This window comes from Pygoscelis adeliae, unplaced genomic scaffold (genome assembly GCF_000699105.1).
Source record: "Pygoscelis adeliae isolate BGI_AS28 unplaced genomic scaffold, ASM69910v1 Scaffold113, whole genome shotgun sequence".
Taxonomy (NCBI): Eukaryota; Metazoa; Chordata; class Aves; order Sphenisciformes; family Spheniscidae; genus Pygoscelis; species Pygoscelis adeliae.
Genome location: NW_008825108.1, coordinates 16,618,813 through 16,632,876, shown reverse-complemented (window position 1 = coordinate 16,632,876; position 14,064 = coordinate 16,618,813). Strand labels below are relative to the sequence as shown.

Here is a 14,064-nt window from a genome sequence, read left to right as displayed (position 1 = left end):
AATACTGAGAATACAAACTGTAAATACTGTTGGAAAAGTTGGTTAGACTGTGCCTATTTTTCTTGATGTTATGAATTAATTTAGAGCAGCCAGTGGAGACAGCTAGTTTATAGGAGCCACAGGCAGAGTATCAATTGAATAAAAGATAGGTATTTTACATTGTCATGTGAAATATATGGGTCAATTTATTTTTCTTTGATTTCCATAGTAGTATAGTTGATAGTACTCTAAACCAGACTTCACTGATTTTTTTTTCTGCATTCAGACATGAAATATCATGAAATTCATATTTCAGCGTTTGTTCATATTGAATGTGTTTGAGCTTTACCTATCTTACTTGTCTTTCTATTTTCTTAATCTCTCCCGTTGACTTGCCTCTGTGACTTGTAGAGTTTTGTTTTTCATATGGGAAACCACTTCAAGATTTACTTTTTTTTTTCTCAACATGGTACTCGAGTTTTTAGTCTTATTAAAGCCGTTGAAGAAAGATCTTAAATAATCTCTAGCTCCTTTAACCCGCATTGTAAGCTTTGGTCTTTTTTTTCCTCTCTTCATTTCCAAGCCTCTTCAGCTGCAAAATAGGGCACATATATGTTAATTTCAAAAGTTTCTAGGGGATCATATCATAAGTCATTGGCCTTTTGTACCTAGGCCTGCGGTCTCTGCTCACATAAATTTTCTTTACTTTATATGGAAGGTCAATATGAACAATAAATTTAGCCACAGAGTCTAATCTGATATTTACTACTTTGACCTCATTGATATATATTGCAATTTGATTTATAAGACATGAGCAGTCGGGATTTGTTATTGCATCTTCTGTGTCTTTTGTTGCAATTCTCACCACATGCTTGCTGTCAGTCTTGCTTTGTGGTCTGTCAAATGTGTTGATAGGAGTTATGAATAGGTTTTCTAAACATGACTTGATGTGTGAAGAAATGAGATATATGTTTTCTGCTTTCCTAGTGTGAATGCAAACAGTTTTCGGAACTGGGTTTTTGAAGGGAGTCTCTCTGAAAGTGAAATAATAAGAGCACCTTGTAACTCCACTTGTTATTGGTATTGCTCTGTCAAGATTCTTCCCTTGTTATTCTGCCAGCTTTGACGCTCAAAGAAATTATCTGTGGCAGCTGGTCTGCAGTAAGCGTGCATATGCAGCTATCCTGTTTTCTGGCACAACTTTACAAGTGCAAGCCCGTACATCTTACTGTCCTTGGGAGATACTCTCCTGAACTACTTTACATTACAGACGAGTAGGAGCATTTACAAGGGCAGTTGGCTCTACATAGTAGATGCATTTTTGTAGAAGGTCTAATGTCTGTGTTAAAAGAAAATGAGGCACCATCATCACAAAGGAAAGCTGTATGCAGCTGTGCTCATTAAAAAGAGAACATATATGTATTTTCCGGTCCAGAGGAGGGCCACAAAAATGATCAGGGGGATGGAACACCTCTCCTCTGAAGAAAGGCTGAGAGAATCAGGGTTGTTCAGCCTAGAGAAGAGAAGGCTTTGGGGACACCTTATTGCAGCCTATCAGTACTTAAAGGGGGCTTATAAAACAGATGACGGCAGACTTTTTAGCAGGGCCTGTTGCGACAGGACAAGGGGGAATAGCTTTAAACTAAAGGGGGGTAGATTTAGACTAGATAGAAGGAAGCAATTTTTTACGCTGAGGGTGGTGAAACACTGGCACAGGTTGCCCAGAGAGGTGGTGGATGCCCCATCCCTGGGAAGCTGCAAGATCAGGTTGGCTGGGGGTCTGAGCAACCTGCTCTAGTTGAAGATGTCCCTGCCTGTGGCAGGGGGGTTGGACTAGATGACCTTTAGAGGTCCCTTCCAACCCAAACTATTCTATGATTCTGTGATTATGTAACGAGCTGTAGCATATTACGTTCCCAGCCAGAAGCTTGAAACTGAGTTGCTTCATTTTGCTTATTGTTCTGGTTTATGAAGGTTAGTGCACTGTAAGAGCAATATGACTGTTGCAGCAGTGCCGTCCATTCAAAAGAACAGTGGAGAGCGCTTAAATAACTAGAAAAGGACCACTCCTGTCAGGACACTGAGGCTTTTTGGTAGGCATCTACCACAGCTTTCCTGTGCACTGCAGGGCATAGTAGCCACCAAATAAAACTTTATTTTTACTTTATTTATTAACTTAACTTTATTTTTATTGAACTTTGTTAACTTTATTTATTTTGCTTTATTTTGAAAATCCCTACCTGAAGATACTATTTTTAAGATGCTGTTGGTAAGACGTTACGCCTCACAGTTGGTCCGTTTCTTGACAAGGTGGGAATAATTAATAAAAGCATCTAGTATAAGTGAGCTCTCAAGCAATCTTCTGTATGTTCTACATGTGTTTATCTTCTAATTTTCTGAAGTATTGAAGGATTTCAACTCTACCGAATATGGCATTTTAGTTCCCGTTAGATCTATACTGAGTATATATTGCATTCTTTTTTGTGCATGTTTTTTGGTAATTATTTGGAGGACTTTTAATTCAGCATGCATTCGCATATTAAATGGAACTCCAGACTTATGTAAGGGGAGTTTTTTTGGTTTTACCTAAACTATTTTATTTTTCAGGGCATATTTCCATCCAACTACATTCACTTGAAAAATGCTTGTGTTAAGAACAAAGGGTAGGTGAAATGTTCTGGATTCAAATATTTAAACATGGTCGGTTACTTGTACCAAAGATCTTTTGCTTATAAGGTAAAGTGGTGATTTCGTTATGTTATAATATCTTAACTTCAGCTTACTGCCACAGGACTTGAAATGGTTGTCTTTAGCTAACCTGATACTCCTGCATGGTCATAAAATTGGAGTGATGTATTCTGAAAAGACATGGAGAGCAATCGGGAATATCGGTCTGTATTGTCCAGAGGAAAGAGAAAATGATGGCATGTTTTCACTTCCTGTTGTTAAGTTTGGCTTGAAAAAGATATTGCCTTAATTAGAAGAAGTTAATCTGTACAGAAGCTAGCTATTAACCTGCTGTTTAAGATTAGTTGTTTTCTTTGAGGACAGCAGCTGTACCATGGCAGACAGGTAGCGTTTTTCAAAAGAATGGTGAATAATGTATCAGTTCAATGGCAAAAGATTTACTAAAACTGTAAATGAATAGAAATGTTTTGTCCTTTACTTCTTTTCTTTAGGTGATGAAGAGCCAATATTTATTTTTGACAACAACTGATCTCTTTTTGCTTTTAGAAGAGTTAATAAAAAACAGAACAATTGGTTAAAATTAGTTTAAAACTTTTGTTTTGGAACTCAAATGTTCTGACTAAAAGAAACACTGATTTTTATTTTTTTTAGATGTAATACTTACCTTGATAGTATCCCTTTTAAATTTTTTTTATTTGTCAATGATCTTAGTTCAACACAGTTTTTTCCAAAGTTTTACTTAATTTGGGAGCGTTCACATTGTATCATTTATTTAGATTTATTAATAGAGAACTGATACATAACAGTTTGAAAGCTGTTTAGGTAAAGACATTTCTCATCATAATAGATGGACGCTTAAACATCAGGTGTGGGTGACCTTTATTTTGGGAGCATGAGTGAGTGAGTAGAAGGCCCATGATTCATGATGGGCAAAAAATAATCATGAATGGCGCTCCACATTACTGTTAAAACATTCCGTTGTTTGCTATGGAGTTCAAGCCGCATGTGGTTTGTCATGTCCTAGGATCCTTTCTCCTTTAAAAGTGGTTGTAGATAAAACTGAAGGTTCGGTGAAATAAAATTGTTGTAAACCATCACAATAAAACAAAGCTTAAAGATGGAATAATTTTTATTAGCAGACACCATGACAGTACTTGCAGGGAGTTCAATCTTTTGTTGCCTCTATTTTCTTTGTTAGTCTGTGTTTCCCATTCAGGCCATGTGCCTTACAGCACATCACGGCCAGGGGCTGTCACATTGTTATGTTAACGTGGTAAGAGAGGAATGATATAATGAGAAAAGTAATCCAGGCATGAACGCAAACCTTTGAAATGCACTGTGTGTGAGAATGAAGTGGTAGCGATGATGGTGTGTAAAGTGATGGTGTGGTGGAGAGTTTGGTCTTGACCAAGCCAACCCAGCTTTTTCTTGCCCAGCATCAAACTGGCAAGAACTCGCTCACACTACTAGTTTACTTTTGAGTTTTTATATCCTCTTTCAGTTGAAGGAATGGCATTTTCTGTCTTATTTCTATGAACAGAGATGTAAAAAAGAGTGGCAACAATCACTGGTTTGGAGTCTAAGCTAAAGCGGCAAGATCCCTTTGGAAACTGTGGGAATTACTCTGCTGTGGAAGTAGTTTTTGACATGCTTATCTCATAGTAAAAAATTCACCATGACTTCTCTAGGACCAAGACTTTACATGGGGATTAAATTATTTTCACCAAAGACTTTTCCATAGGGATTAAATAAAATACACAAATAAAAAGCGTCATGGGCTGAAGGAGCACACATGTAGGTTGATAGACATCACTGTTGGCAGGAGGAAGTCTTTATATTAGTAACTGTAATGGGATCTGTAATGCTTGTGTAATATCATGTGTTCTTCTGCATGTTACAGACAATTTGAAATGGTTATTCCAACAGAAGATTCTGTTATTACAGAAATGACATCAACTTTAAGAGACTGGGGAACGATGTGGAAACAACTCTATGTGGCAAGTACCCTGAATAATGTTGCTTTGATTTAATGCCAACTGAAAAGACACACTGTTGTTTAGATGCTCTAGTATAGTTTAAGTATATATTTCAGAAAAAAGCATTCAGTTTGGTTTTTAACTGTTCTAATTATGGACTAAATACATCTCTGAATTTGTTCCAATCATTGACTACTACTGCTGCTAAACTTTAGCAACTTATTGATTGAGTCTTGTCCAGCTTCATTGTGTAGCAGTTGGATCTAAGGATTCCTTTGTCTGCTAAATTGAAGTGTTGGAAATAAGTGTAACAAGCAATATTGGTATTTTATTGAAATACAGAAATATAGTATATTACTGAAAATCTCTCAGCCAGTTTATTTGTTTTATACTCATTGTCTCATATATTTTTATTTTGTCTCACATCCACGCACTCACAAGCGCTGGGATGTGTCCATGTTATTTGACCAGGATCTCTTGTACATGACACGGACATCAAGGGATGCCAGCTGTTGAGTCCTCATTGCTGAGGGAGGCTGGGGGGTGGTTCCAGATTAGCAGTAATGAACTGATCTTGGATTTACCTACCACACATTACAGAAGTGGATTCTGGTTTTGAACTTCTTCCTTATCTCATACTTCATAAGTTTTAAGTAGAAGTCCCATGTTTCACAGTTCTCTTGTTTTCCTTATCTGGATATTTTGTGGCTCTGGTCTTTTTCTCCCTCTCCCTCACATCTTCAGGTCAGTTTGTTTCTCTCCTTGTTTCAATGAAATCGCAGCTATGGTGTTCTATGGTTATTAGTGCCTACCTTTCCTTGTTCTGTCATTTCTTCTTGTACTTATGTATACATTTTCATATTTCATTCATACCAGTCTTAGTAATTCTATTGCAACTCCTTACAGAATGCCCCTCTATGAAATTGTTCCACTTTAATAGATACTTGCAGTCTTAGCTTTCTGTTTAACTATCTTAGTAGATTCATCTTCTCAAATTTCACTTTAAATCATGTTTTTTAGCCTTAACCATTCCTGTTTTCTGAACCCATGTTGTATTTTCTGTTGCATTTCTGGACTAAGAACTGGATATAGTATTCCAGTAGCAGTTGGGTGAGCACTGCACACAAAGTAGCAATAAGCAACTACTCTTTCTTTCTCAAAGAACACCCGTGGTGTGTGTTACTTCCATAATTTCCATTTATCACTCCATCACTCTATTGGGCTCACTCTGTAAATGTGACCTCTCCAATTCTATAATTACCTCCCTTAAAAACTTCAGTTGAAGCAAAGATTATATCAATAAAAATGTTTATGGTTTTTTTTAAATAGGGTAGGCAAACTTTTTTTTTTAATAGAGAAAACTCTTCCAAATTTAGCCACCTGCTGGTTTCCTATTTATAGTCCTGTTTTGAGTCACCAGTCATTTAAGCAGCTCTTACTCCATTATATAAATCATACAGATGTGGGTTTATTCTACTTTATTTATCTAAATGTTGTGCAGTATCAATAGGATCTTGGATACGAGCTCCTTAGATGGTTTTTCATTCCCATGTCTCCTATGAAACCCGTTGCAGTCTCCCATTCTTTTGTGAGGTTTCAGACCAGTGACTTACTTTTTCACTGTAAGAAATCCTACCATTTCCTTCTCTTAATTGGCTACCACCATAGGTACAAATTGTTTTGTTTCGGTGTGCTTACAACACGTGGAAAGAAACCTGTTCAATATCTCTATTCTGACTGAAATTCAGCTTTCACTGACTGTTCTGCATCTTTTAACATTTTTTTTTCACATCATAATCTAAGACGTAATAATTGGATAATTTCCTTTTTCCATGCCTACTTCTATTTCCTCTGTTAACTGAACTTTTTTTAACTTTTTTTTGGCTGTAGAGTTGTGTCTTTAAAGGCTTAACTAAAATATTTTAAACTGTGATTTGCATCATGATTTTCTTCTGTTTTTAACATTTGACCTTCTAATCTACTACATTACAACCAAACCATGGTTTGGACTTGGCAGCATATGCACATATAAAATGTAATCAAAACCTGTTCACTTGCATCTACATAGTCTCCAGCCCCACGTATTAACTCATTGCTGAGTTGATTATTATGACTTAAATTGTGAGAAGATTAGCTACCTTCTGCTTATACAAGGGCTGCTTCTGCTACATAAGAAACAGCAATGAGTGGTGCCAATAGACCTCCTACAAGTCAGGATGGTACAGAAGTAGCCCGTCTGCTACCTTTTTGAGATGATTGTATGGATTGTGTTCAGAGAGGCTGTTCAGAACCAGGGGACCTTTCTGAAACCTGCAATTGGAGCAGCTGCTCATTTGCTTAGTGAAAGCTTTTATACAGGAACCTACAAAATCAAGCATTTCGCATTTCTTTCTGTTAGATTCTAAGCAATAGAGTATCATTTTAAACTTGACAGTGAAATTGTAATTAAGCAATAGGAACTGTTTCTTGAGAAACAAGAAACTCTTCAAAGCTTATTTGAAATTTCTCTAGATTATATTGGCAAGTAGTTTTCTTGAATATCTGAAGCATATCTAAGTGTGATTGCTTTGTGTATATTAGCAAGTATATTAGTACATTGGCTTCTTCTGGAACAAAAGGAGCAAAAATACGATCCCATAGTGTTGAGACCTACATCTATAAAGCAAGCACAGTTGCTTGCAGATCCACTCAGCACTTTGAGATACAGGCAACTCATAGAGAAATTCTAAAGCTTTGGAACAGAAAGGATACCTGAAAATGTTATTTTGAGCTTAATAGTGTTGTTAAACATGTCTCTTGTATACACATGAATAATTTAATTCAGTAGAGCTTATCATCAGATACCGAAAACAAAGATGCACCTGAATTAGTGTTTATTCGATTCGGTTTTTTAACTGTAGAAATGAAATCTTTATACACTAATGTCTGATGGAAAACTGTGAAAACATACTGTCAGCCTCGTTCTCTATAACATTCCTATAAAGTCTTTTTTGTCTCTCGCTCCTAATTCAACGGCTATTTGTATGACCATTTTTTTGTTTTCTTTTACTTATAAAGTTCATATATTGCTATTGTTATTACTGAAGTTGTTTCTTTTTTAGCAACCTTTTTCTTCACTGCTGTTGTTATTGCATGTTCAAAATACACTGGCTTTCTTTTTTTTCCAGCCAGAAAGCCAAGACAAACAATAAATTAATGCCCATTTTAGTGAGCTTATGAAGTGAATGAATGTGAAATAAAAAGAGCAGATTTATCAAACAGCAGTTTGCCAGAGCCCTTGGAATATAAAAGTTATTGACAGAGAGTAATGGTGCTTCTAAGTGAATTTTAGCTTTTCATAGCAATTGTGCAGCAGAAGTAGCTGAACTTTGTTTTTATGCTACTTGTTCGTAGGAAGAAGGAGAAGGGAATTGGGTTTAGGGTTTTTTGGCAAGAATTAGCAGAACAAATCTGAATAGGAATGTTTTTTCAACTTTGTGTGATGCATCACTTAAATGGAGGTTGCAATAATGTCCTCAAACTAAAGTTTCTCAGAAAAACTATATCAAGTAAAACCACTTATAATTGGGGAAGGAAGAGTTAAAAGAACTTCTGTTCGGGAGGAAACTCTTACGGGGAATTGTTTATGGCCTTAACTGGTATATAATTAGAGTAGGAGGATGTGGTTTAGAAAGTAATCATATTCACGTAATTTCTCCTACTTCACAGTTAGAAGAAGAAGAACTGTCTGGACAAGATTCTGTCTATGTGATAATATTTATTTATGGTTAGACAGTAGTGTATACAGTTACGTCCGTGCAAGAAAAAGTTAAAAGAACATTAACACTCTGTGGTTCAGAGTTTGAATGCTAGGAGCTATTGCCTTTTCATCCCCTTATGAGTTCAAATAGTCTTGAATTACATGATCACATATTCAGTTTGGATGAGACAGCAGCACAGAATGAACATGCTCTTGGCATAAAACAATTTTTTGTTGAATTTTTATTATATCTATCACATAAATTAGACTGCGTTAACATGAGGCATAAGGAGTTGGCGTGAAATTTTGGAGTGAGTGTGGTGCAAAGACAGGGTCTGTGGTAAGCTCTGAAATGATTTTATACGCACACACACATGCATGCAGGTAAAATGGTCACAATATGATGGGGAGAAAAAAGACTAAGTAGGGGAATAAGGAAGTTTTCTTGATTTCCCCACAATATCTGTATTTATTAGCATTGTCAGCTTATACAGGTGATGTAGAGGCAATTATATTTTTATCTCACAGAGGAATGAGGGGGATCTCTTTCACCGACTGTGGCACATAATGAATGAAATCCTAGACCTGCGAAGGCAGGTCCTTGTCGGCCATCTCACCCATGATCGAATGAAGGATGTCAAGCGACACATCACTGCTCGTCTGGATTGGGGCAATGAGTGAGTAAATAAAATAATAAATTAAAATAGTGTAATTATAATGCCACAGCTTTAGGCTCATTGTAGAATGTTGAAATAAGGAACAAATTTCTGACAGGTGTTAACCTTTTGTTTTGAATGGACTTTCTCCTTCATTGTTTTTCTGTCCACTAAGTTTTAACAGAGAAAAATGACTTGTTTTATTTTGCCTTTCTCTCTCACTTTATTTTACATAGCAGTGGTACTGTCTACAAGAGGATTGCATTGGAATATCTGCAGCATCCTTTTACGTCTTTTTAAAACACACCCGGCCAGATTCTTATGTGACACAGTTAGCATAGCTCTGTTCTCTTAACTGAAACTATATTGGCTGACATTGCTTCCTTTTTGACTTGTGTCACACAATTTGGTTCCTACTTGGGCATCTCTAACATACATCTTGCTACTATGGTTTGCATCTTTCTTTTATCTGAATAACTAATACGAGCTAATGCAAATTGTATTATCTTACTTTTTTTTTTTAAAAGCAAGAAAAAGGTTAAAATACGTTTTGGCATTTGGGTGCTGTTTCCAAAGTCTTTTCCTTAGCCTATATTTATTCAGTTAAACTCTCACTAAATGCAGCAATATTCTATAGTAGAATTATCTGAATTTCAGGGGTTTCTGCAACTACTGCTATCTGAAAGCCTAAATACCTAACGTAGTGGAAGAACTGTGATTAACTATGTATGATTAACTGCCTGCTTAGAATTTTGTGCTAACCGAATGGAATTGTGATGGTTTTTGAAGTGGTCAGTTCCTACTCTTTAAAAACATATTTAAAAAAAAACTTTCTAATCTTTCAAGCTTTTCTAAATTCAGCATGACTGCCCCATATGTGTTCTTAATCTTTATTGCTTGCTGCAGTGCTGAAAATAAATTTTATTCCTGTTGATTCAACTCCATTTCATTATTTTGTTCAGGGGATACAGCCAAGCAGCTTTGATGCCATCCAGTCCAAATTAAAAATAAGCTGATGTTTTGGCATTTGATGGATTTTCTTTTTATCTTCTTTTCCATGGTTGTCATTCAAATTGACAATTCTAGTGTGATTCACATTGTACAGTGTCCACAATAGTACAAAGGACAATATCCATTGTACATTGTCCACAATGTGGAACAGATTTAAAAATTGTGGGAAAACGTATTCTATTAATGTTACAAAGTGAAGAAAAGGGAGGAATCATCCATGAATGGTGAACACAGCCAAAATACATTAAAACAAAACCAACTGTAGAGTACCAATTAACATGTACAGTGTTTGTTGGAATGTTTCTCTTAAATGTAAATAGAAGCAATGAGTTAATTTGTTTCCTTTGTTTGTAGAAACTACTTACTCTTATTCCATTTCTCATACAGACAACTGGGACTTGACTTAGTTCCGAGAAAAGAATATGCTATGGTAGATCCTGAAGAGATCAGCATTACGGAGCTCTACAGGCTGGTATGTGAATATAATACTCAGTCATTTTGCTATCAAATTACATACTGATGTTTTGATGGCAGCTTTCTTCTACTTAACCAAAAGTACTTTTTTTCATCAAATAAACTGGCATTTCATAATGTAATGAGTTTTACTATGAGGAAAGAAGTTTTCTTTTGAACAGTTATGTCATCTCTACATCTGTATCCGATGCTTTGATTTGATATCGTATTTGTGTGTGCACACATGCTCATTTTACATGTTATTTGTTAAAAGTGTTGTTTTCTGATATATCATTAAAATTATTGCTGTTAACATGAATTTAATCATCAGTAAAAGCTTATGAGACTCTTTTTCATTAGAGCTTTACCTGACCCATGAGTCCTGTTAGATAAGATTTGTGGAAATATAATAATATACTCATGGTACAAGTATCGTCACAATTAATCATACTGGGCTATTGGTCTTTTCTAATATATTAATGTAAATACCAGTTAAACTGCATAGAAAAGCTCTCCTTTGGGTATAAAAGCCCATCTTGATTTATTTAAACCAGCACTGATATTTCTCATTCTGATTTAATCTCCAGTGAGGTCTAAAAAAACTTGCCAATTCATTTATGTGGGCTTTGGCTCATATTCAAGTACTGCAACTGTTACAGGTATACAGTCCTAAGCCTTACTTGCTTAAGACTAAGCTTTTATTTAAACTAAATTTTATTTATGTTAACTTTGGTATTTAAATATAGTATAAAGCAAAAATATAATTGCTACAATTTTCTGTGGAGCTGAAATCATAATATATTTTTGATAATTTTTAACTACTTATGTTGATAACTTGTAGTGTCAAGCCTAATAGTAATTTCTTTATGCTAGAATCAGTACACTTTTGGGCAGTTGCAAAGTCATATGTAATCTTATGGAATCCTGTTGAAGCACTAGATGAAATACAGTGAGGAACCATTAATCATGAGAAGAAACATTCAGAGGAAGAATAACCCAGAAAACTAATAATGGAACTCATGGAGTGCACTTTCAAAAATAAAGAGTAAAAAAAAAAAAAGCCCAAGATAACCTCAGTTTGAAGGCTAAGCAGCTTAGAAAGATTTCTGGTTAAAATTATTTTTGGTACAATGTAAGAGAGAAATAGTACAACTTAATATTGTCTGACTCTTAATGGGTGATTTAAATGGTGAAGGTACAAACTGTGAAGTCTATTCAAGAGAATTTATTAGCTTCTATGTAGCAGTCTGCCAAAGATTATAAAATATGGGTGTGATTTTTTACCATTTTAAAATACTGGTATTTAGTCTTCTGCAAAAACATTTTTTGTGTGTTTGAATACTAGGATATCAGATCATTAACTATTTAAACCAGCTATGAAATACTATATTGTTACAGCACAAAGCTTTAAAGTGGTTTAGAATTTCCAGAGTAGAAAAAAGGTAAACTTCTAGAGGTTACTGTTTTTCTCCTAGAGATAATTATGATCCAGTGCAACACTGGGAAAGTCGCTTACTTGCATGCTCCTTCTCAGATTTAAAAAAAAAGAAATTAAAAAACCTATTACAAGTTAATACTGAATTAAAAATTTAAAAATTGGGATTAAGAAAGTAGTTCAGTATAATGTTTTTTACCTCTTTTTGTTTTGAGATTTTTACAATTAATTCAAACTGGCTGCTGTGTTGTTTGTGGTATTTTTAGATGGAGCATCGTCATCGAAAAAAAGACACACCAGTACCAGCTAGCAGCCACCATCTTTTTGTTCAGATGAAGAGTCTGATGTGCTCCAATCTGGGAGAGGAACTGGAAGTAATCTTCTCACTCTTTGATAGTAAAGAAAATCGGCCCATCAGGTACCACATGATTTTTCACTGGAATACTGATTTTACAGAAGTTTTGTCAATATACACGGTATGTTTTGATCCAGGTAACAAATTTCACATTTAGAAACAAGCAGAAGATAGTCTTGATTCAGGATAGTTTTTTGCTTCCTTTTGAAATTCAGTTTCTATACTTAATAGATTGTAGTATCATTTTAGGTTCAAACAATGTATATTTCTCCATCTTGTTTACCTATTTCAGTTTTTAGTTGGTTTTATTTGTGTAGGAACATATATACATGTATGCATACAGAGTGAATGTTAGTTCTGTGACCTAAAGGTCATTTTTCAGTATCTCTATTTTCCTCTTTCCTAATCAGTGCACATTCAAAACTTCGAACTGTTGCTTGCTCTGTAATATTTATGAGATTAATTCTTCTAGGTACATGAGACTGGAGGGCTGCCTTTAGTCAGTGAATTAAGACTCTTTTTATAAAAGGAGCCTCTACTTCACCGAGGAGGTGCCTGTTCTTCAGTGAAACAGTCAAACCCAATCTCACATGCACTTAGGGTTTGTTTGGCCTCTTTTTTCAGCTGGGAGCTGATCCTGGAACCATTCTTTTTCTTTTGTCCTAGAGCTTAAATTCTGTGAGAGCTCTGATAACCTTTGAATTTTTAAATATCCAGTAGTTATTTCTACTCCCAGCACATTTCTGGCCATGAGGGAGAACATGGGAGTGAACAGTAGCGGAACCACTATGCACTTAATAAATATGAGCACAGGAGGAGAGCACAATTAGTGCAAGAGCCTTATAAGTTCTCTTTGAGGAATATGCCGGGAAGATTGAACCATAAATGCTTGTGCAGTGGTGATGGGTGTGGTGGGTTGACCCAGGCTGGATGCCAGGTGCCCACCAAAGCCGCTCTATCACTCCCCTCCTCAGCTGGACAGAGGAGAGAAAATATAACAAAAGGCTCATGGGTCGAGATAAGGACAGGGAGAGATCATTCCCCGGTTACCATCACGGGCAAAACAGACTCAACTCAGGGAAAATTAATTTAATTTATTGCCTATCAAATCAGAGAAGGGTAATGAGAAATAAAACCAAATCTTAAAACACCTTCCCCCCACCCCTCCCTTCTTCCCGGGCTTAACTTCACTCCCAATTTTTCTCTACTGTCTCCCCCCAGCAGCGGACGGGGAATGGGGGTTGCGGTCAGTTCATCACATGTTGTCTCTGCCGCTAGTCCTCACATTCTTCCCTTGCTCCAGCATGGGGTCCCTTCCATGGGAAACAGTCCTCTGCGAACTTCTCCAACATGAGTCCTTCCCACGGGCTGCAGTTCTTCACAAACTGCTCCAGCGTGGGTCCCTTCCACGGGGTCACAAGTCCTGCCAGCAAACCTGCTCCAGCGTGGACTTCTCTTGCTCCATGGGGCCCCAGGTCCTGCCAGGAGCCTGCTCCAGCACGGGCTTCCCGCGGGGTTACAGCCTCCTTCAGGCATATCCACCTGCTCCAACGTGGGGTCCTCCACGGGCTGCAGGCGGATATCTGCTCCACCATTAACCTCCATGGGCTGCAGGGTGACAGCCTGCCTCACCATGGTCTGCACCATGGGCTTCAGGGGAATCTCTGCTCCGGTGCCTGGAGCACCTCCTCCCCCTCCTGACCTTGGTGTCTGCAGTTGTTTCTCTCACATATTCTCACTCCTCTCTCCAGCTGCAGTTTCTGTTGTGCAAC

At 36.7% G+C, this 14,064-nt stretch overlaps 1 protein-coding gene across 1 annotated transcript in view; it reads left to right on the top strand.

Annotated features, from left to right (window-relative positions):
• Nucleotides 1-14,064, top strand: part of DOCK4 (dedicator of cytokinesis 4) — a 167,659-nt gene that overhangs the window by 4,808 nt on the left and 148,787 nt on the right. The window contains exons 4-8 of the mRNA XM_009327700.1: nt 2,587-2,642; nt 4,568-4,664; nt 8,911-9,059; nt 10,437-10,521; nt 12,204-12,355. Coding sequence (XP_009325975.1) covers nt 2,587-2,642; nt 4,568-4,664; nt 8,911-9,059; nt 10,437-10,521; nt 12,204-12,355 — 539 coding nt within the window. The remainder of the gene's footprint in view (nt 1-2,586; nt 2,643-4,567; nt 4,665-8,910; nt 9,060-10,436; nt 10,522-12,203; nt 12,356-14,064) is intronic.